The sequence below is a fragment of the Etheostoma cragini genome, chromosome 17 (genome assembly GCF_013103735.1).
Source record: "Etheostoma cragini isolate CJK2018 chromosome 17, CSU_Ecrag_1.0, whole genome shotgun sequence".
NCBI classification, from domain to species: domain Eukaryota; kingdom Metazoa; phylum Chordata; class Actinopteri; order Perciformes; family Percidae; genus Etheostoma; species Etheostoma cragini.
This window is the reverse complement of record NC_048423.1, coordinates 18,706,742-18,727,071: the sequence shown is the minus strand read 5'-3', so window position 1 is coordinate 18,727,071 and position 20,330 is coordinate 18,706,742. Positions and strand designations below refer to the sequence as shown.

At 38.0% G+C, this 20,330-nt stretch overlaps 2 protein-coding genes across 8 annotated transcripts in view; one reads left to right on the top strand and one right to left on the bottom strand.

Annotated features, from left to right (window-relative positions):
• The window catches only part of fam204a (family with sequence similarity 204 member A), a 16,368-nt gene extending 2,720 nt beyond the window's left edge, over positions 1-13,648 (bottom strand). Inside the window, exons 1-5 of one of the 7 annotated variants that reach the window (XM_034898891.1) lie at positions 13,253-13,648; positions 12,915-12,990; positions 12,582-12,615; positions 11,845-11,950; positions 10,199-10,288 (exon numbers count right to left, since the gene is read on the bottom strand). In XM_034898891.1, coding sequence (XP_034754782.1) covers positions 10,199-10,288; positions 11,845-11,950; positions 12,582-12,615; positions 12,915-12,990; positions 13,253-13,492 — 546 coding nt within the window. In that variant the 5' untranslated portion in view covers positions 13,493-13,648. Of the gene's footprint in view, positions 1-10,198; positions 10,289-11,844; positions 11,951-12,581; positions 12,616-12,914; positions 13,000-13,252 lie in introns of all 7 variants that reach the window. The other 6 variants (XM_034898893.1, XM_034898894.1, XM_034898887.1 and 3 more) reach the window with 6 other exon arrangements.
• A 172-nt stretch (positions 13,649-13,820) lies between these two features.
• Positions 13,821-20,330, top strand: part of pik3ap1 (phosphoinositide-3-kinase adaptor protein 1) — a 36,781-nt gene continuing 30,271 nt past the window's right edge. The window contains exon 1 of the mRNA XM_034898650.1: positions 13,821-13,963. The gene's annotated coding sequence lies outside the window, so the exon portion shown is untranslated. The remainder of the gene's footprint in view (positions 13,964-20,330) is intronic.

The window sequence follows — 20,330 nt, the reverse complement described above, 5'->3', positions numbered from 1 at the left end:
TTGGAGATTTACAGACAGAGATTTTTCCCTTTTTTTTTTTTTTTTTTTTACACCGGGATTACCCACATTACCCTGAGCTCCTGTGGGGTTGCATTTGTAATGCGAAAGGCCTTGAAAACACACCTTCCCAAACAAAAAAGCTAAATTAAAACCCACTTCCATGCCCCTCTTTTAAATTCACAACATAGCATTTACTATATTTAAAGCATTAAAGGTCTTTAATTCTTTTCCCTTTTTATCAGTTAAGTCAACAATCCCTGATTGTCTTTACTGGGGCTCAACATTAATGTCACCCAAGTTACCTAGGAGACAGAACAGATCAAAGAGACAAAAAAAACCCTCAAATGTCTGATTAATCAAGCCTGCAAACAGCTTATTTCTTTTAGCCTGCATGCAAGTATGAAAATGAGATTCCGAGAGCAGTACATTGTGCAGATTTGTTCATTCTTATCTGAACAAAGCCAGCGGCAGCTTATTTCATGGATCACTGGCACTGTCAGCGCTGTGGCGCCGAGCAGGTGACGGCTCCTCTTTCTGTGGCGAGAACAAAATTAGCAAAAAGTCGGCACAAATTAGCCTCTCATATTTTCAGTAATATGACATTATTTTTCATTTACTTTTTTTGATCCACTTTCCAGGATCCCTCCCCCCCTCCCCGTTTGCATCTAAGTGCCAAATCCTTTCAAATCAGAGGCTGGCGAAAAATAAGAATGAAAGTACAACGCCGGGATAAAAGCAGGAGACAGGAAAACCTCCTGCATTCTTTGTTTATCTGGCTCCTAAAAGGCAATTCTTCCCACTCCGCCACATATTAATATACAATTAGTTGTCCATCACAGCCATGTTTCTGTGCCATGTGCCCCTCTCTTGTGTGGCCTGGGCACAGCCCTGATAAAAACAGGGTTTATTCAGAGGATTAATACTCTGACCTTTGGAAGATTTGAGAGCAAAAAAAAAATCATCATGCACAATGCTGGCACTGCAGCAGCTTAAGGCCACTAGGAGGGTTAAGTCAATAGTACTGTTTTCTGTTCATTCATGTTTGGGTCGTCATGGAGATTCAAGTGGAGACCCAAACATGGGGCCTGAAAAAAAGAAAAGAAAAACTCAGCCATACATAGGCCATATAGAGACCAAGTCTATCTTAATGACAGTTTCACACTGTTTTCATTTGTGTGTCTGTTCTATTGCATCATTTCTGAGGTGTTTGATAAATAAAAGAAGCATTAGGAAGTCTTTATGAGCGGCACAGGGTCCACATAAAACACTGTGGCAATTAAACAGCAAGTGCAAAAAAGACAATAGCTGAATGAAAGATGAGAAAAATACATCTCCATGTGGATAAAGTGTTAAAGCTCCAACTAACAATAAGAAATAAATGATGGCTTTAAGGAAGAAATGGCCTTAAACCCATTCATAAATTTCCTATCCAGGAAGCTTCTTCCAATTAAAACGTGTGAGAGGTGGATTAACAAGGGCTATATGGCTTTGCCTCGCTAAATCACCTCCCCGAGCTGCTCTGCTGCATTTGACGTGTAAACGATTAATGACCAGCCTAATTCCCTTATCACAGTACCCTAATGCCTAAATAATGTGGCCTTAGTCAACTTTGGAAAGCAGGGCTGTATAAGAAAGGAATGAATATCAGATGAGGCAGCTTGTGTGTTATTTCAGCATAATTTCTTCAAACTGAGGCAGAGAGGGAAGACAAATGTGTTTGTGGTTGCAAAGCCTCAATGTTGCAGAGATCAAGAGGTCAATCAATACCACCCATATCGCATTACAAAAGAAAAGAAGACAACGTTTCATTCACTTAGTAATAGCAATAGACTGGAGTAGACATAAAGAATGCAAATCAACCAGTTTCAGGTTGTACATAAGACAATAGATAGTGATTCACAACATTACCTCAAGGGTTAAAAGAATCCTTAATCTCTAAATCAATTATCAAAGTAGTTGATGATCGCAGTGGTGGAAGAAATATCCTATAATGCTCTTTACTTAAATAACAGTAGCAAAAGCACGCTGTGACAATACTCCACCGCATGCAGGATTCTTGCATTGATATATTATATATTATTGATAATAGCTATACACGTTTGTGTTTTGTATAATCTTGCCTCCACTTGACCAACAAAACAAAGTGGCAAGCAAAAAGAAAGCCACTACAGGGAGGGCACAGTAGAACAGTCATGTCTACATTTTTCTCTATTAGTAATCTGATGCTGGATGCTCATGACATGCCATCTTTAGGAGTAGACAAAAAAATATCTAAAGTTCGCCTGCTTTGTGCACATTCCATTATCTCACTTCTTCTGAGTAGGGTAGGCTTATTAGCAAGCTTTGAACTCACACTTACAATAACATGCCATCAACAGTTTTATTAGCTAATTAGAAAAAACAGTTTAATTAATGAGTGACTGGCAATAAAATGGCAATCATGAAAAAAGAAACCGAGGGTGCTAAGCTTCCACTACCACCAATTAAGGCCTAATTACAAACAAATTATATATGTGTTTTGCTGTGGGCTTTATTTAAAAAAAATGGCTTTAATTAAAAGAGAAAACATGCTAATTAATTAAACAGCACACAAATCTACATTGAAAAGTATGCTTTGTCTATCAAGTAATTAATGAAATACAATAATCCAAATGAGATTCCCAGGCATTTGATAAAAGCTTAGTACCCATTTCAAAATTAATGGGCGAAAATTTAATGTGAGTCATCCAGAGATACAATAAAAGTTCATCCAGTGATAAATTGCTTATGCTGTAGGAAAAATGAACAAAGAAGAGAGTTTCCCTAAACTCTCTTTGAGGTTATTGGGGGGGTGGGCTGTAGGGGGGAACTGCAGGGGAGACACTCAGCCTCCTACTCTGATGAGGGGCGGGGGAAGTCAAAATCTGATAAAGCCCGCTTTCCACAAAAGCTCTGCTCATTAATTTTTTGATTACAAACACGGGAAATGGCAGGGAGAAGGTGTTGAGAAAAAGAGAAAAAAAAAAAGGTGGTAAATAACATAAATATCATGAAACACTCTTAGTTCAGCTCTTTGTTTCAACTAAGCCACCATGTCTCCTCCAACAAAATGCTGCAGCACCTTTGTTTCACGGCATTTAGGCGAGGCTTTCCAAAGGGTAGATTTCAAGGACAGTGGGCCTTTACTTTCAGCTGCTGCTTCTATTGAAATACGAGCTGGAACATAATGAGGGATATTATAACCATCCGCAAGTTCAAACACTACAGAAACCATAAATGGCTCGAGTTAATACATATTCATTAGGTAATTATTGTATATAAAGTGATATAACTATTAGGAGGGAGCACTTCTCAAACAGTTAAAACTGATCGGGTTAATCATTCTCAAAACAGGGTCTAAAGAGAGGTCATCCAAAGTACAGGAAGCCACCGGTCAAAAATAAATCTAGATTAGGGTTGTTGAGTTAACAATCCAACACAACACAGGGGCTGAAAGACCAGTAATACTATGTAGAGGTGCAATGATGAATCGGTGAATCGATTAGTTGCCAACTATTAAATTAATCGCCATTTTGATAATCGATTATTTGGTTTAAGTCATTTTCTTATTTTTAAAACACCATTTCTCTGATCCCAGCTTCTTAAATGTGAATATTTTCAAGTTTCTTCTCTCTTCTGTGACTGTAAACTGAATATCTTTGAGTTGTGGACAAAACAAGACATTTGAGGACGCCATCTTAGGCTTTGGGAAACACTGATTCACATTTTTCACCATATTTTGACATTTCGATAGATCAAAGAACTAACCAATTAATCGAGAAAATAATCAACAGATTAATGAATGAATAAATGAATGAATTATGAAAACAAGTTGCAGCCCTACTACTATGCACAACTCAACAGAAAGTGTCCCTGCCTTTTACACATTGGCTCTCTTCTCTACAGAACATCAATGAGTTTCTCAGAAATGATGAGTGAAATTGTCAAGAACAATATTTTTTTATTTTTCGAGTCATGCAAGCTGTTTCTTTATGTATGCAGTAATAGTGAAAAAAACATGTAATAATGACATATTTACAGAGAGTGCATGTAAACATATCCAGAGAGGTATGCTAAAAAGTGGCATTTTGACCTCACTTTGGACAACAGTGGAGCATTGGGCACAGTCTATGTTAACTTTATTGCCCTTCAGTGTGTTCTTTTGCCTCAATGGTGAATACATTTCTACTACAGTAGAAAAAGAGGTAAACAATTTCATTCAACACCTGTGGAAACTACTGAGCTGTCAGTGAACCTAATGAGATCTGAGCTGGATTACATTCTCACTCCCAACTTTAGCGTCTTTATCAGATGCACTAGGCTTTTAAGTGTGCAAAGGTGTAGTATGAAGAGCGTCAAAATCTGAGCTTGGAGGGGGGATGGGTCAAACAAACGCAGGACTTTCCCCTTTCCTCTCATGTGAAATCAAAAGTCAACGTTGATTTACTGTAACCTTCGTAATTAACGTATATAAACGCCATGTACACAGGTTATGTAGCAAACCTACTTTATTTTTTAATTACATTATTTGGACCCAAACAACATTCTTTTCCTAAACCTAACCAAGTAGTTTTGTTTCCTTACCCAACCCTGTATGTTGGCAAAATGACACCAAACAGTTACCTAGAGCGTTATAAACCTAATGCCAAGGGGTTCTGTCCAAGTGGCCGCATGTGACGAGTTGTTAGTAAGAATGGGTTGGGATTACAGCCAGTTACTGGGTTATTAGATGGAAATAGCCAGGGAATATACGATGTATCAAGAAACTATGAGGTCTTTTTACTGCACTACACATCCACTAGATTGTAATGCATTTGTAATACATTTGATCATCAGCTAATAATCTGAGAGAAGGCCCATTTCCAACTGACTGCTGTGAGAGAGATTGCACCAGCACGGGTGAACTTTACAGCTCCAACTAGATAAGACACAGTGATTCTTATATTATAAAACTGTTGGAAGAGTTGAACACCAGGTATGGCTTAATTATTCTGATCCTCTATAGCACCTAGCTGTTTTGCACTGCATAGACTGAAAATAAAAGCTGCCTTTTAGAACACAATACTCTATATGCCATCTGCAAGCCTTGGTTCAGGAACGGCCAGCAGCCATGGAACTATTTTTGTTTTTCATATTCTTTAGCTCCTGGAAGCAATGAAATGGACTTGACACCCTCAATTGTCACAGACTAAAAGAGTTTCTGTTTTGAAGTGGTAATGCCACTTTAATAGCTGTGATGAGTGCTATGGGGAAAGTGTAAGCTCTAACATGGCGTGGCGGTCTTTTGTTGTGAAATATGCCCACTTACTATATACAAAGTACAGCTCCTGACAATTTCAAAAGACCTCAGTGGCTCTGCTATAGAAAAAGAAAAAAAGAATGAGGGAGTAATTATTTGTTGCAAGGATTATGTTGTATGAAATACAACAATGAGAGGGTTAATTAGTGAACAAAGAAAGTACTGTACAGTAGCAGTCATCTTGATTTTGGGTACAGAACTAAATGAAGATTGCCTTTGATGCAATGATTTTGAGGCTTTTAGGTATAATAACCTAACCTAGCACTTGGTTGGTTAAAATCAAACCTAAGTTATCATATTCAACATGTATGTTTAGTATGACTGGAACCTTATCCGATAGAAGTGGTCACGTGTGGAGCTCCACAAAGATCAATCCTAGGACCCTTACTCTTCCTAATATGTGTCGGCCTAAACGATATTAAATCTGCAGTCTGGGGGTTTGGTGCCTTGCTCAAGAGCACATTGGCAGTGCCCAAGATAGGTTAGTTCAAATGTTGTGATGTAATTCTAAGCTTTAAAAATTAAAATTTTACAATGTACAAAATAAGATAATAGAGTACATTATGTTTTTGACTACAATAAAATAACAATTAAACATCTTTAAGCATTACATGGTTAAACAATGCCATTAGAGTTAATCATTAAATGTCATCACATACCCTTCACCATACCTAGAGATTGGCATGGGGTATTTTCCATAAAATCATCTCTCAATGCAAATCAAACCAGTTATTAGGCTAATTGAAATAAAAACATGCCAATCTCTAGGTATGGTGAAGGGTATGTGATGATGGTGGGGGGGCTTTGATTTAATTCCAAAGGCCAAGGGAACTTTATCAGGATGCATAGTATCCTGATCCATGAAATAACTGGCCTTTTAACTTAAAAATCTGCCTGCCTCTGAGGAAATTTAACATAGGGGTGTGTCTACTTATGCCCCCTGGGTTTTCAGAAAGGACATTTATTTATTTATGATACATTATTTATTCACAAAGAAAATTGGTGTCTTTAAAGTTTAGATTTTCCTAATTCTTTTTAATTAAGGCATTCAGATCAAATTTGAAAAGATATTTTTTTAATTCCTCTTTTTAGTCAACTTCAGCATGGGTTCATACACTTATGAGCACAACTGTACATGTGTTTGGGCATACTAGAGAGCATCATATGAGCAGTATATTACTTGGTATAATCAAAATTCTACCAAAATGTATAGATATGGTTCTACTGGATCTAAATCCAAAACAGTAGAGCAGTTAACCAAAGCTACCCAGAACCTTCTACAGCTTTAAAAAACAGCTTTAAACCTTTTTTTTGAGGAAATAGAAAGAATAAATGATGTACTTACGTCTTGTGTACGTACTGAACCAAGACATTACACCTTTTCCTGTAGATCATACTACACTTTAGACAGCATAGGAAGCCCCACTGTGCTTTGTAGTCCTGATGACTTATCAGCTTTTTTGCACTGGTTTATCAACAATGAATAGCTGCAAAATCAATCTGTCAAATATGAGCTGCTGGATGCTATCAAGTCTCCTGTCAGGCTGTGAGCCGTTTATACCATATGTGTCAGTCACTCCGTGTAATGCTAATTACTGAATTAATTAGCCCATATGCAACTTGCAGCTGTGTAACCCAGTCTTCTTAATTTGAGGACTTTCACTTTTTAATCTTGTGAACTACTAGGACGACTACTTTAGGGACGAGAAGGTTTTTACATTTTACATTCTGTCTCTCCTAAGGCTTGTGAAAAGACATCTAAACGGGCTGAGGAGGATCAACAGACATCTTCTAGGGAAAAGAAACCCTATCTGTATAGTTTAAAGGAATACATTACAGAGCCTTGTCTAAGCAATGTAGACAATATTTTGTTAGCTAAAAGTGGATGTGTTTTTTTAACGCTATTTTCGGGGGCGTTATTACTTTTACGAAGAAGCGAAGCATGTCTTTATGAATTCATCTGAAACAAAGACTCGCAGCCTTGGGAAATATTTAAAAATGAGAATAAAAAAACCTCAACCTGCAATATCCGAGCAGCACGTCTCAGAAGTTTGACAGATGAAAGAACACACATCTCAGAATTTGTAAGGAGCCTTCAACACTGTTTTTTAACCAATTGTTTTAATGTTCAGATTAAAAAAAGAAGAAAGTAGAGCAAATTAAAATCATTAATTGATTTGAGGGAGCTCAAAACAGCAAAAACAAACATTTTATTTTATAAAAGGGGGCATTCTGACAGCAAGCTCTCTATCTTTCTCCTATTTCCCTTTGCTTAGAGGAGATAAGTGGGAAACCTTTAGATGGAGGATGAAAATACACTGAAACATTGTCATCCAACATGTACTAGCGTTTTCTTAACAAAACAATGCCTAGAGGGACAAACGGGCCTCTTTAGTTCTTCACAGCTGTCGGAATGCTTTTGCATTTTTTGCAAAGAAAACCTGTTCCTATTCTTCCAGTGAAAAGCCTGCCACAATCATGTCTTGGTGTTATGACCGTAAACAAATTAAACATCTAAGCCATTCCGTACCAAATGAGCCACTCAATTATAACCTTGAAATTGATTCTGGCCACAGTGGGGATTATTGATCCTCTAAATGTTTGTCACAGCAAATGCTGTCAAAAGTGAACAGGAGTGCTGTAAACAAACATGGTCTTAATGCTATCTGCATTACAAGCTGCATCGTGTAAGATATAATATAATCATTTCCAACTAATTCACAATCCTTCAGACTTTTTAGCCTTTTAGCTGCCATTTGTCTTCATACTCCCCATGTGTTTAGCAACGCCTTTCTTTGTATTCAAAAGTGAAGGATAAAGAAATGTACGTCTCCTACGTTTTGGAGGTTTCAAAATGGTCAATTGACTACACTCCCATGAAATGAAGTTATCGCTGCTAAACAATGAGCTTTTAATGCCAGAATGCTGTCACGTCCCATCAAAGTTCTGGCAATATGCGAGGCAGGTGCCAGGGAGGCAGGAACCTCGGCTCAGGCTAAAACCAATCCACCAGCTCTCTAAGAGGCTTTCTGAAAGCACAGCGCAGGTGCCACTCACAAGAGCTTTCATTTAACTTCCCCATATTTGACCACTCTGCTAGCAGTTAAGATGGGAGCATAAAGTCTCTGATGCTGCACACTAATGTCCATTACACACTGGAGATACCAGGGCCACTCATGTAATGACAATTCAAGGAATAGTACTGCTTTTTTTCCCTTCATTTTTAAACACAGACTCTTGTTGTTAGAGCAGACTTATTTATTCAAGAAGGTGAGGTTTATAAGATTTACTAACATTATGAAAAAGAAAAATTAAATAACAGAAAGTACAAAACACAAAACCAGTGTCAGAAATATCTGGTTCTTTGAGTAAAAAAACACATCAATGAGATATGAAGTGTTAGTTGGTTAGCTTTTGAGGTTTTGTCAGGCAGATTTTGTTACCTTCTTACAAGCCAGACTACCTATTTCCTCCTGTTTTCCACTTTATGCTAAAGTAAGCTAACTGTCTGCTGCCTCTAACTTTATATTCAGCGTACAGACATAAGAGTGGTTATTTATTTTCTCATCTCTGCCAGAAAGTGAAAAAGCATATTTAACAAAATGTTGAACTATTCCTTTAAATTAATTCACTTTTTGATCTTTGGTCAATTTTTGCTTCTCCATAACATCAATGACACAGGCTTATTGGTATTGCAGCATTAAGAACTGTCCCCCATGCTGAACTGATGGACAAAAAAGGATTTCTTGGAAAACTACACTACCGGTCAAAAGTTTGGGGTCACTTGGAAATTACCTTACCACTCCATTACAGACAGAATACCAGCTGAGATCAGTTGCATTGTGTTTTTTTTAACCAGGGCAGTAGTTCTGATTACATTATGTGCTTACAAAATTGCAAAAGGTTTCCCCAATGTTTTCTCAGTTATCAGTTTTGTAAACAGAATGTGTCTTTGGAACATTGGATGAATGGTTGCTGATAATGAGAAATGTAAATATGGCATTAAAGATCAGCCACACACTCAGATCAGCTGGTATTCTGTCCATAATGGCGTGGTGTGGAAATTTGTAAGTGAACCCAAACATTTGACCGGTAGTGAACGTTTAAATAAATACAGGTGGCCAAGACCTAAACATATAGTAAGAGAGCATTACATTATATGGGAGGCTCCTAGGTTTCTATGTTAAAAATTATTTTCTAAACCAGAACACCCGCCTACATTGCAACTCTATTGCAATCCAGAACCGACAATGAAATCTGAGCCTACAGTGTTATACATGTTTGTGTTGCTATTATTACAAAACGGAAAAAGCTTATGGGATTCTGTAAGCAACATGCATCATAAAACAAAGAAGTTTTACTTTGATGCTCAAAGTACAGCAGTTTCCCCAGTGGAGAAGTACCACCGCAGCTGTATGTCTTTTTAACCACAATTATGTGTATGTGTATGTGTGTGTGTATGTGTGTATGTGTGTGTGTGTGTGTGTGTGGGGGCTACATTTTATGCTAAATTAGTTTCAAACCACTTGATCCTTGATGCCTGCCAAGGTGGTTGGTTACAAAACTTCAGGCACTGCATTTAGAGACATGTACACTTCAAAGGTATGAAACTCTTACCTGGAGAATGATTTAACAGTTGGCTTGAAAGCAATGTACCCTTCATTAAAAAGCAGAGCCAAAAGTCCTTAAGACACTGCAGCACTTCAAAACTAAGGGGAGGGCTTTCCATTAACTCAATGGAAAAGGGCTGCAGGACTGAATGGTGGGTGTCTGCGTGTGTTTTTGTTCCTCTATGTCTTTCCAGCAGAAATGGCCACGGATCCATTAGCCTGATTTGTCACAGCGGGAGCACCCCAAAGATCTCTTATCAGCACAACGTACCTCTCGAGTGGCGAGTCTGTCGCTCATCTCCTCCGCCTTTGCAATGTCCCCTTCAGCTATGGCCCTCTCTATGCTCTTTTCTAGGCCGGACTGCAGAAGAGGGGGGGAAAAAATTCAGATTTTTCCTTTTTTGAAGAAGAAAAAAAAAAATCAAAGAGTAACTTCAAAAGTCCCCAGGGCCTTATTTTTAATATGATTGCCATTACTACAAATATGTAGATTTCCCTTCACAAATGAAAACCTTTTTGATTGGATATTAGTGGGGAAATCTTAGAAATGCTACAGGAGATTACCAAACATAAATGTGACTCTTTAATTACACATTTCCATTACAGGCCAAAGCAGAAGGGGGTGCAGAGAGGCCCCCGGTTACTGATGGCAAGGCAGTTCTGCTGTGATGAGCCTATCTGGGGAAGCAGAGCACCAGATTTCTTCAGCCCCCAAAATGTCATCATGCAAAAAGAAATACACTGGAAAGAGGCTGTAATTCTTAATGTGTCTCTCTGATGTATTGTTTGACAACTTTGACTCAACTGTAAAAGTACACGGACGATACCATCAAGCTTAAAAAAGTAGTATCACAATTTGCTCTGTTAGTTGCTTGGTCTTGATTTTGCTTTATATAGATTATTATTCTGCTTATAAACTGTAGCTGACACTGACACCTGACTTGTGATCTCAATTATGATCTGTTGTTTCTCACTAACATTATAACTGACGGACCATCCTCCTTTATGAACCATGAAACATATTTTAAAGGTCACTAAAGAAATGCTGGTAGCAGATAAATTAATGACATCTGGCTTCTATGACAGCTTTTCTTCAACATAAAAAATGATATATTAATTACAAGGAACTGCATTTGAGGGATAAAGGAGCCCCTCATTATGTTGATGTGACAAGTTCTGTTTCATTCAGCTGGTTAATCATTTCTTTTATCCTTTCATAGTTGCCCTATTCAAAACGAGGCTAAAATCAGCAAAAACTCAATTTTATGCTGCTCTGAGATAAATTAAGCACAAAATAATCCAAAATAATCATTAAAAGGATTTCAAATTGAAATGTGAACAGTTCCCATTCACTGGGTCAGCTGTAATGTTCATCAAGCTTGCAAATATTTTTGCTTCATTGGCAATTTGCAAGCCTTAGCATAAAATGTTCATTCATCTTTTAAGTGTAGAAATGTATCCTTATGAAAGAAAGTTATAATTTCTTTCAATGATAATTTCCTCAGCAGTGGTACATGCCCATTTATTATCTAACCATTCGTTTAAATGTTGTAGCTGCAGTCACAGAGGCTGTATCAGGTACTCTTACCCTCACTTCTTTTGTCAGGCAAAATTCAGATTTTCATTAAGTTTCTCACAGAGGAAAAGAACCTAAATTTCACTTTAATCTCAAGCATACAAGACAGAGATTCATCCTAATCTTATCACAAAATGTAGCTAAACATAATCCCTAATATTCATCTCAGTGTCAGGTTGAGTTGGCATAAGGATTCTTCTAATCCATATGTCATATCATATAAAACAATGAGAGGATACAGTGGCACGGAAACACAAAAGATGGGAAGGTGTTAATAACAGCTACGACTGACACAGTATTAAACCTCAGCAGATAAGTTGGAAGGCAGGAGTCTTTGTTACCTGCGGAGGGGGTTTGGAGCATGCTGGGGGATGAAATCGATCATTTACACCAAAATGCTGCTTAAGCTCATCCCAGTGCTTCTCCCGATTCTCCTGACGCTCTCTGCTGACAGAGAAAATATGTATTAATGTTCATTACATGTAGCACAGTACTGTGGTAAGGCAAACTAGTACTGTCCACTCTATTTCCATTGCTATGCTGAAATCAGAGCCATATGTCTAGATTAGTGTCTATCCCACAGCATGGTAACACTGTTGGCCCATTCTGCCTCATCAGCATTCCCTCAACACAGTACAGCTACGGTATGATGCTACACTGGTTGATGCTCAGAACTTACTGACATACAGAGGATTTAGCAAATAACTGCTTGACTATAAATGATCTCTGTTTCTTACGTGTTTACTACAAATCACATATACTGCCATTTTCTAAAGCATTACAATAGGTTTTTGGCCATTGGATAAGCCCGGTCAATTAGTTGTTAGGATCAGCATGCAGTAAACATACTTGTTTGTGTTAGATTGTCAAACGTTCATTACATGTGTGCTTTTCTTTCTGTTAAATAATCGTACCATTGCGCGATAAAGTGCTTGTCAACATTTAAGATTTGGCCGCATTCACAAGCTTTTTATTTCGACCGTCCATACTTTACGCTACACATCTGCCACTGCATAAAAATAATTACCTGACTCTTCTGTTCAATTAATTTCTCTGGATGGACAACATAATTTAGTACCTTGTCTCAGTGGGTTCCTCACTCTCTGTTCCTGTTGATTGACATGAGAGACACAGGTAAACAGTTTGTAAGATACTCTGATACAAATAAGCATCAGCTAAACAGAAGTCTTCAACTATAGGTGGGCCAATAAGGTGCTTGGTTATATACAGTATTAAGAGGGTGGCCTAAAAGGTAATAATGTGTTCTTATTATTACTTATTTTGCTCTCCTATTCTCATAAAGACATTCAAATAATTTTGCCCACTGGACTAGGCAAAATACATACAGAGGCAACCATCAACATCCACAAGCATTTCATTTCTATTATATTAATAATATGAGCTCGGACACCTTTCTTGAGTCGTTGTCTTTTTCTTCTTCTGGGGAACTTCATTGTCTTCATTTCATCCTTCTTTTTCCGTAGATCCTGGAATTTCTTAAACACACACACACACACACAAACTGAATTCACAGAGCACCACAACCCTTTATTTCCAGCACACTGTACACATTGTTTTACACATATGGTCAAACAGGGTTTTAAAAAACTTGAATTTCCATTCAATTGTAAATGTATTGTTACCGTTATTGTAAAAGTGTTTTAGCACTTGCTTAAAGACAACAACAACACCACTACAGGTACAGCTAGCTTGTATTTCTCAGAATGAATACTAACCCAGTCAACATACTTGCCACATTTCCTGTGATATACCAGGCATACTGCATGTCAGGGAATCACTGTCTGCATCACTGCCAGGGAGAGTCGACTGTGCCTCCAGAACTGAGCCTGTGTTTTCCCCGGCGGAGATCAACCTTTCAGCGGACATCTCGCAATTCTCAACCTCCCTCTTCTCCTCAACATCATCCCCTTCGTCATCTGGACTGAGGTCGTCTTCGGTTAAACCTTTGGGCAAGAGTCCACTGTACATTCTGAGTCAGTATTTTACAGTCAGATTATACGGTAATATATCATTTAGTTAGGTAAACAACGGTTAGAAATGGGTATATTATAGATTTTGACAGCAGCTTTTGGAGCAGGCTCTCATTTCCGGGTAAACATTGTGACGTTCCAGTAAGAGAGCACCGATTGGCTGATAGCTAGAAACGTTGAACACATGATCCAATCAAAACTGTAGTTATAAAGGCTAAGTAGCGGAGCACGAGGGCGAGACAAAAACGCTTATTGGCTGTTTTGGTAAGAACAACGTTGAACACTAAAGCGTTTGATTTAGTTTTTTAGGTTAGCAGAGCGGTTTTATGTTGTAAAGTGTACCGTTTTTGTGACATTTACAGCTAAGAATAGACATGTGGAACAAATGTAAGGAGTTCTAGCCGTCTAAGCTAGTCTTTGCAGTGAAGTGAAGTCAAGAGCAGGCTGTTTTGGAGCATTTCTAATTGAGGTGAGCCAGGCTACTGACAGGTCCGTGAATTACCAGGAATCATTCAAATGGTAACCTATATTTGTGTCATGTTCTCGGAGAGATAAGCTTCCTTCTATGACCATTGGTTCGCAATTTGCTTAAAGTGCTTTGGGCATTACATTATTATTAGAATGATTAGCATGCAAATCTTGTATAGCCCCTGGCACTGGCACAGGCACATCTACCCTTAAATTGCTCTTTCACACTCATTCACATTAGGCTTTCTTTTGGTTGCATCTTATTGCAAAGCCAATGATCTACATAAATTATAGTCTGTATGTTGTGTGCCATTTGAATGTAGAATAAAGAGTGATAACACCAATGTATAAAAAGGTGTATAGCCAGGTTCAGGTAAGCTGCACACTGTATAGGGAAAGGGAAGAGGTTTCTGGAAGAAAAGTATCTCAGGTAAACGAGTAGTGTTGTAAAGGACCAGGAATTGTGTAAAATAATTAAATACTGGTTCACTATCTGTGCCTTACTCGTGTCTTCAGTGCCAATGCCTTAACAATACTTTTTTAGTAACCTATTTAATGACAAATTACTACAAAATTCTCAAATGTTAAGCAGCCATCTGCAGTCTAAAATTGATAAAATTAGGATGTAAAACAGAGTGCTGAAACAACTGCCAAGCACACCCTAACCCATGGACAGAAAATAAATGGACAACAATATGGATAATTGAGCATTCATTTAACTCAATTCAATGTAATTGCTTTTACTGTAAATAAAACAGTAAACTCATTTTAAATATATTCCCTTTGGGTTTTGTAGAAGATATATGAAGACAGTATGGTCGGTGGGATCTCATGATTGGCATATGTCACTTTATGACATCATAGACTACACAATCAATTGATTTATTGAAAAGATAATCAACAGGTTAATCGATAATGAAAGTAATATTAAGCTGCAGCCCTAAAATCAGAAGCCGAAAACAAGACCTCGAACCGGGCCAGACATTTAATGCCAGATTTTAATACTCAGTACCACGGAGAGGGTTTGGTCAGCACCAGAAATGTAAAAGAAAGAACCCTGGCGACCTTGCACTCTCTTTGACCTTCCTTAACCCTAAGATGAGAGATTTACACAGTTCAGCTTTACAAAATGCAGTGGGCTGATAAGGCGTATGCTGTATTGAATGTCATCTAGAACATGTAAAATCTTCATCTCATCCTCTAAAATATGGAATCATTAACTGGTATCACTCATTCAGCATTATCGTGACTTTAATTACTTGTGTGGCGAGTTGATGAGCACGCCAGCGTCTGAAGGTAAATGAGAGTTGCAAAGTCTAAATACCAAACAGTTTTGGCATTGCAGGTCTGAAATAATTTCCTTATTGATTACTCAACTTTGTGTTCTATTTCACACTTGAATTAATGTCTCTCAGCTTTCCCACCATCCATCTGTCTATCCCTCTCTGTGTCTCTCTCCCTGGCATGTGCTCCAGTTCATTATTTCCGTCATTTCTTGGTAATTTGGAGTTGGGTTTTTAAAACTTAGAGCCTCTTATTAAGTTTTGGCCATGGTGGATAAGAGGCAGGACTGTAAGAGCACAGAGATAAACTAATCATCTTAAAACCCTAATTATTAGTATCTTACTGTGACAGACTGTTTTTTGCGAGCCAGCCAAATTGAGCCTCAAATGAGGAAAGGCATATCTGCGGAAGTGGTAATAATTTTAAGTCATCTCAATCTGGCTTGCTGTGGCAGAATTCATTAGTGCAGATTAGCACTGTGTGTACAAAGTAAATGAGATATCTAATAGCAAACGTGGAGGTCCGGGGACTCTTAATTTCCTCTGAATATGAGGGATGATGTTAAGAGGTGATTATTTATATTTTAACATTATGACATCTGCTATGTAGATTTGTCTGCTACTTTACCGAGCGGTGGCACTAAACAGTGTCACTAAACTGTTCACCTCTCACCTTCCTCTGGATATGAAGCTGCAAAAAGGTGACGAGAACAAACCGCAAATCAGATTAAACTGCGTTACTCCGATGCAGAGGCCAGCTGATTTTTTTATTATTTTTTAGTCGTGAGGATATGAAGGAAGTTAATTATGTGTGTAAGGAGAAGGATGGTGGAAAAATAATAAGATTACAAAGAATAATTTGCTGATATAATTACACCAAAATTGGGTACACACAATTGTAAAATACATGTATTGCTTGACCTGGGTTAGCCAGTGAAATAAATCCTCCTTCTATAGCCTTTGTTAATTTGTTTTTATCATCTCCAAGTGGTGTTTGTGCAGGCAGTCCAATTTGCATGTGTAATTCCACTGTGCAAATTGACAACAAGTAGATAATTCGAGGAAATAGGCTGGTTGCAGGTCCCTGCTATCTTCCCAAGCCTATTCATTTTGAGGAACCGCTGAGGCATGAAACTCATACATCAACTATTTCCTGACAACGCTTAGGCTTATTGTCCCCTAAAATGTCATTACAGCCATTATTTATGAAGCTAATTCATTTATTAAACCATATTTACTCTGACAGAATTTGTCACATTCTATCCATATCCCGAGCAATGCTTTTGAACAATGTATTTCAGTGAGTGTGAACACGCATGGCCTCCCAAAGTTTTTGAATCAACTCTATTTGTCAATCATAATAGTTGGGATATTGCAGAAAAATGGCAGTAGTTTTCCATTTTATTGGCTTTGTTGATGGAAACTTTACAGATGCTTTTACCTTGTGTCACACAAGTCCACTGAAAGTATTGTAGTAATAACGTTACTCCATTTGTTGTGTTTTGGTCCTTAGAGAGCAGAGTTAACATGAACGTAATCAGAAGAATGGCAGCTATTTTAGCAGCACTGATAAATCCCCCCCTACCTTCCCAAATGAGTGTGCATTAGTCACTTTGAACGCATTGCAGTCAGACATCTAAAGCTAAAGAGTTCTCGTCGAGCCTCCTGGCCTGTTGCTGCTGACTTATGGATCTGTCAGTTTAGCGCAGCACACTCTATGACAGTGTGGATAATTTACAATTGTGAGTGATGAAGTAACGCATGGGGGGGGGTCATACATTTTAATGTTACATGTTCTCTCTGGATAATTCCATCATACTATTCTCCTGCATCTCTTTCTTTGGACTTACCTGTCACCCAAGAGCACTTATCACAGCAGTGGCGATGAGTTGTGTTTGAACTGTTTTACAATATTGATTTGGAGGCGTGACATTTTAATTAATACTGGGTGTTAGCTGTCATACAGGCAGCCAGCCTCATTGGGTAGAAAATGAGACAGGCGAGGTGGGGGCAGTGAAGATAAGACTAAAGCACTTACTGTGAAAAGGTTGTAAAAAGGGATCAATGTGGAGGGAGAGAGACAGTCATGGGCTGAATTTAAGGTGCAAAAAAGCAGTAATATCGGTGCTCACTGTATTTCTGTCAAGGTTTATTCTCTGCCTGATAGCACAAATCATTGAGACACAGCGTGGCCTGTGTCTTCCACAGGTTGCCGAGTACATCATGTTATTGGAGTCTGTGTTGCCAGCGTGCTAAGAGACAACCGGGGGGGAATTAGGTAACTTTGTAGCACTCCATTGAACAGCAATAAGCTTTTAGGGCTTAGCGAGCATAAACACATTAAACTGATGAGATTCATCAGCACTCTTGTGTCAAATCTATTGTGCCCACAGGCAGAGAGAGAGATAGAGAGAGAGCGAGATTGAGAGAGAGAGAGAGACAGACTCTTAGCTGAAATATTTTCAGATTGATATACCGTTTCACCTTTGCAATAGCTGAAATACTAAGCCACTCGAAATCTTTGGAAATAGCCAGAGCTTTCGAACAGTGTATAAACATTGGTTTCATCAATTTAATTATAAAAGCTAGCTGTACCCAAAGTAGTGTCTTTAATCTACGCATTTAAAAATCTGTAATCAAAAGTAAATAGATACATTTACTGGAAGTTACAGACATAGCACTAAACAAATGTATAAAATATATATAGCTATTATATACAGGCAAGAGCTGGACAGTGAATTGTCAGTGTTGTGGTACAGAACAAAGGAAGACGTATTGTTACTATAACAATAAGTAGTGGTAGACCGACTTTATCATCCAGCCAATATATTGTGCTGATATTTGCGTTTTTAAATGTATCGGCAGCAGCCAATACGCGGCTGCTGCGTTTGCCGATAGTTTTTTCCCGGCATTATTTACAGACAGGCGTCCACAGGCAGCTCTGTGTTGCTGGAGACGCTGCCATTCACGTGCAGACCGGGCACTGCCCCTCCACCACTAGCGCCATTGCAGTCTTAAATTACAAATCAAGGTTTATTGTTTTCTTAAATTACTTAAATCTGTTGAAAAAGGACAATTTGTAATGACCTGATTATATCTGTCTTATAATATGTCAGCAAGCAACGCATGGTCAAGGCTGTGTTGTAGATGTTGATGAAAGCCTTTTACCCTTGCACAGTTAACCATAAGCAGTGCACCCATCCATATGATGCACATTGCACACATCATTTGGGTGATGTATGTAAGAAGATTGCAGAAGTAACACTGATCTGTGTTTTTTAATTATTTTTTTTATAGAAAAGGCAGAGCAGATTCCCCCCCAAAAAAATCCAGTGTGGCAGGGTTTACATTTTTATGATGTAAATTGGGGGATCAAAAGCAGCATTGGCTCCAAATATCGTCTCAAGAAAATCAGCAGCCCCGTATCGGTAATCGGCTAAGGCTGATGGGGAAAAAATCTGTATCGGCACTAATAAAAAATCCATATCGGTCAATCCCTAATAATAAGTATACAAGTGGGTTTCTGTGCAAATATTGAGAGTAGAGTATATGCAGTCTGCTTCCCCTACGGTATGGCATAAAAAAAAAAAATAGTATGTTGTTGCACAATGTGTTATGTATTCTATGTGTGCATGTACAGTAAAATGGATACAGCATTTGCTCTAACCTGCAAATATTTGGTATTTTTACTTGACTAAAAGACCTAAACCATAAATTAATGGCTTTTTAGTTAACCGACTTGTTCCTTGACGTCATTGACCAATAATTTCACGACAATGTACACTGTTTGTTTACGGCCTGTGTGAAGCCGTGTTAAATCTACACGCAGCTCACTACAGTAATTGTGGTTTTAAGTGAAGCAAAATACCAACCTTTTAACAGGAGCCCAAGCCATTTGTTCATTTGCAGTTAGTTCACCATATTTGATGTTTTAATTGGTGTAATCTCAGAGCTGCAAAGCTGGAGGACTTTACCCTGATAAAGTGATACATTTAAATTGAAATATTTCTTCTCAAAGGTAAGAAGGCCCTTCAACTTTATTTCACCATTTATCTGTTGTCTCTTCTTTTCCAAATCACTATAGCCCCTTGCCTTTTGGATAGTTTCACTGGAGGCAACCAGATTGGCATGAAATTAGCTCAGTTATATGGTCCAATCAGATGAGCTGAGATCTAATCTCGGCTGGCCTGCCCTACCAGAGTCCGACCCCTCAGATGAAATGGACTACATTTTCATAGGTTCACTTGCATGGTTGATTATGACAGCATAGAAGGTAGAACCTTTCTTCTGTTTATCTTTATTCCAATTTTCCTGTGTGAGAAGGAAGATTCGATGTTGAATATTTTAATTGAGTCAAAACCTAAGGAAACAATGACATGGGACTCATCTTTCACCAGTCCAAATTAAATTATAAATCACATGTGCTTTTACACAACCACTCAGTCCATATTTCATCCCGTTCCCCAGCTGATTGTGTAGTTCCTTTTAATAGTCCACATCTCCAGCAGTGTATGTAGTGTAGAATCCAAACTGCAGACTTTGTTGCGTTTTGTAGCTAAATCATGTGCATGCTCTCGTTTCTATTCATTACTGTGCTTGACATAAAATAATGCCTTTAAATAATAGGAAATATTACCAGATGAATAAGTTATGATGATAGCATATAGGATGGGAAGCTTAAATGCCATCTTAAATTACATGCAGACATTAGAAAACTTTCACTTGTCTCATTTGCATAAAAGGAGTATGCATAAATACGAAGGCTTCCTTTGGAAAACGTGAGTACCCTATCTGGAAAACCTGATCAATGTATTGTAGAAAGTCTAAGCCACACAGTAATGAGAAGGTAAGATGTCTCACCTATGCTTGTTGTGAAAGCATGATTTATACTTCCTGGATAGGAAATGGTTTCTGCTGTCACCTCTTTATGGGGCAGTGTGGGATTACTGATTACTAAGAAATAATTACATTTAAAAACTAAGTACTATATATACTGTGTGTGTGTGTGTGTGTGCATATATATACACATATACATATATACATACACACACACACACATATATATATATATATATATATATATAT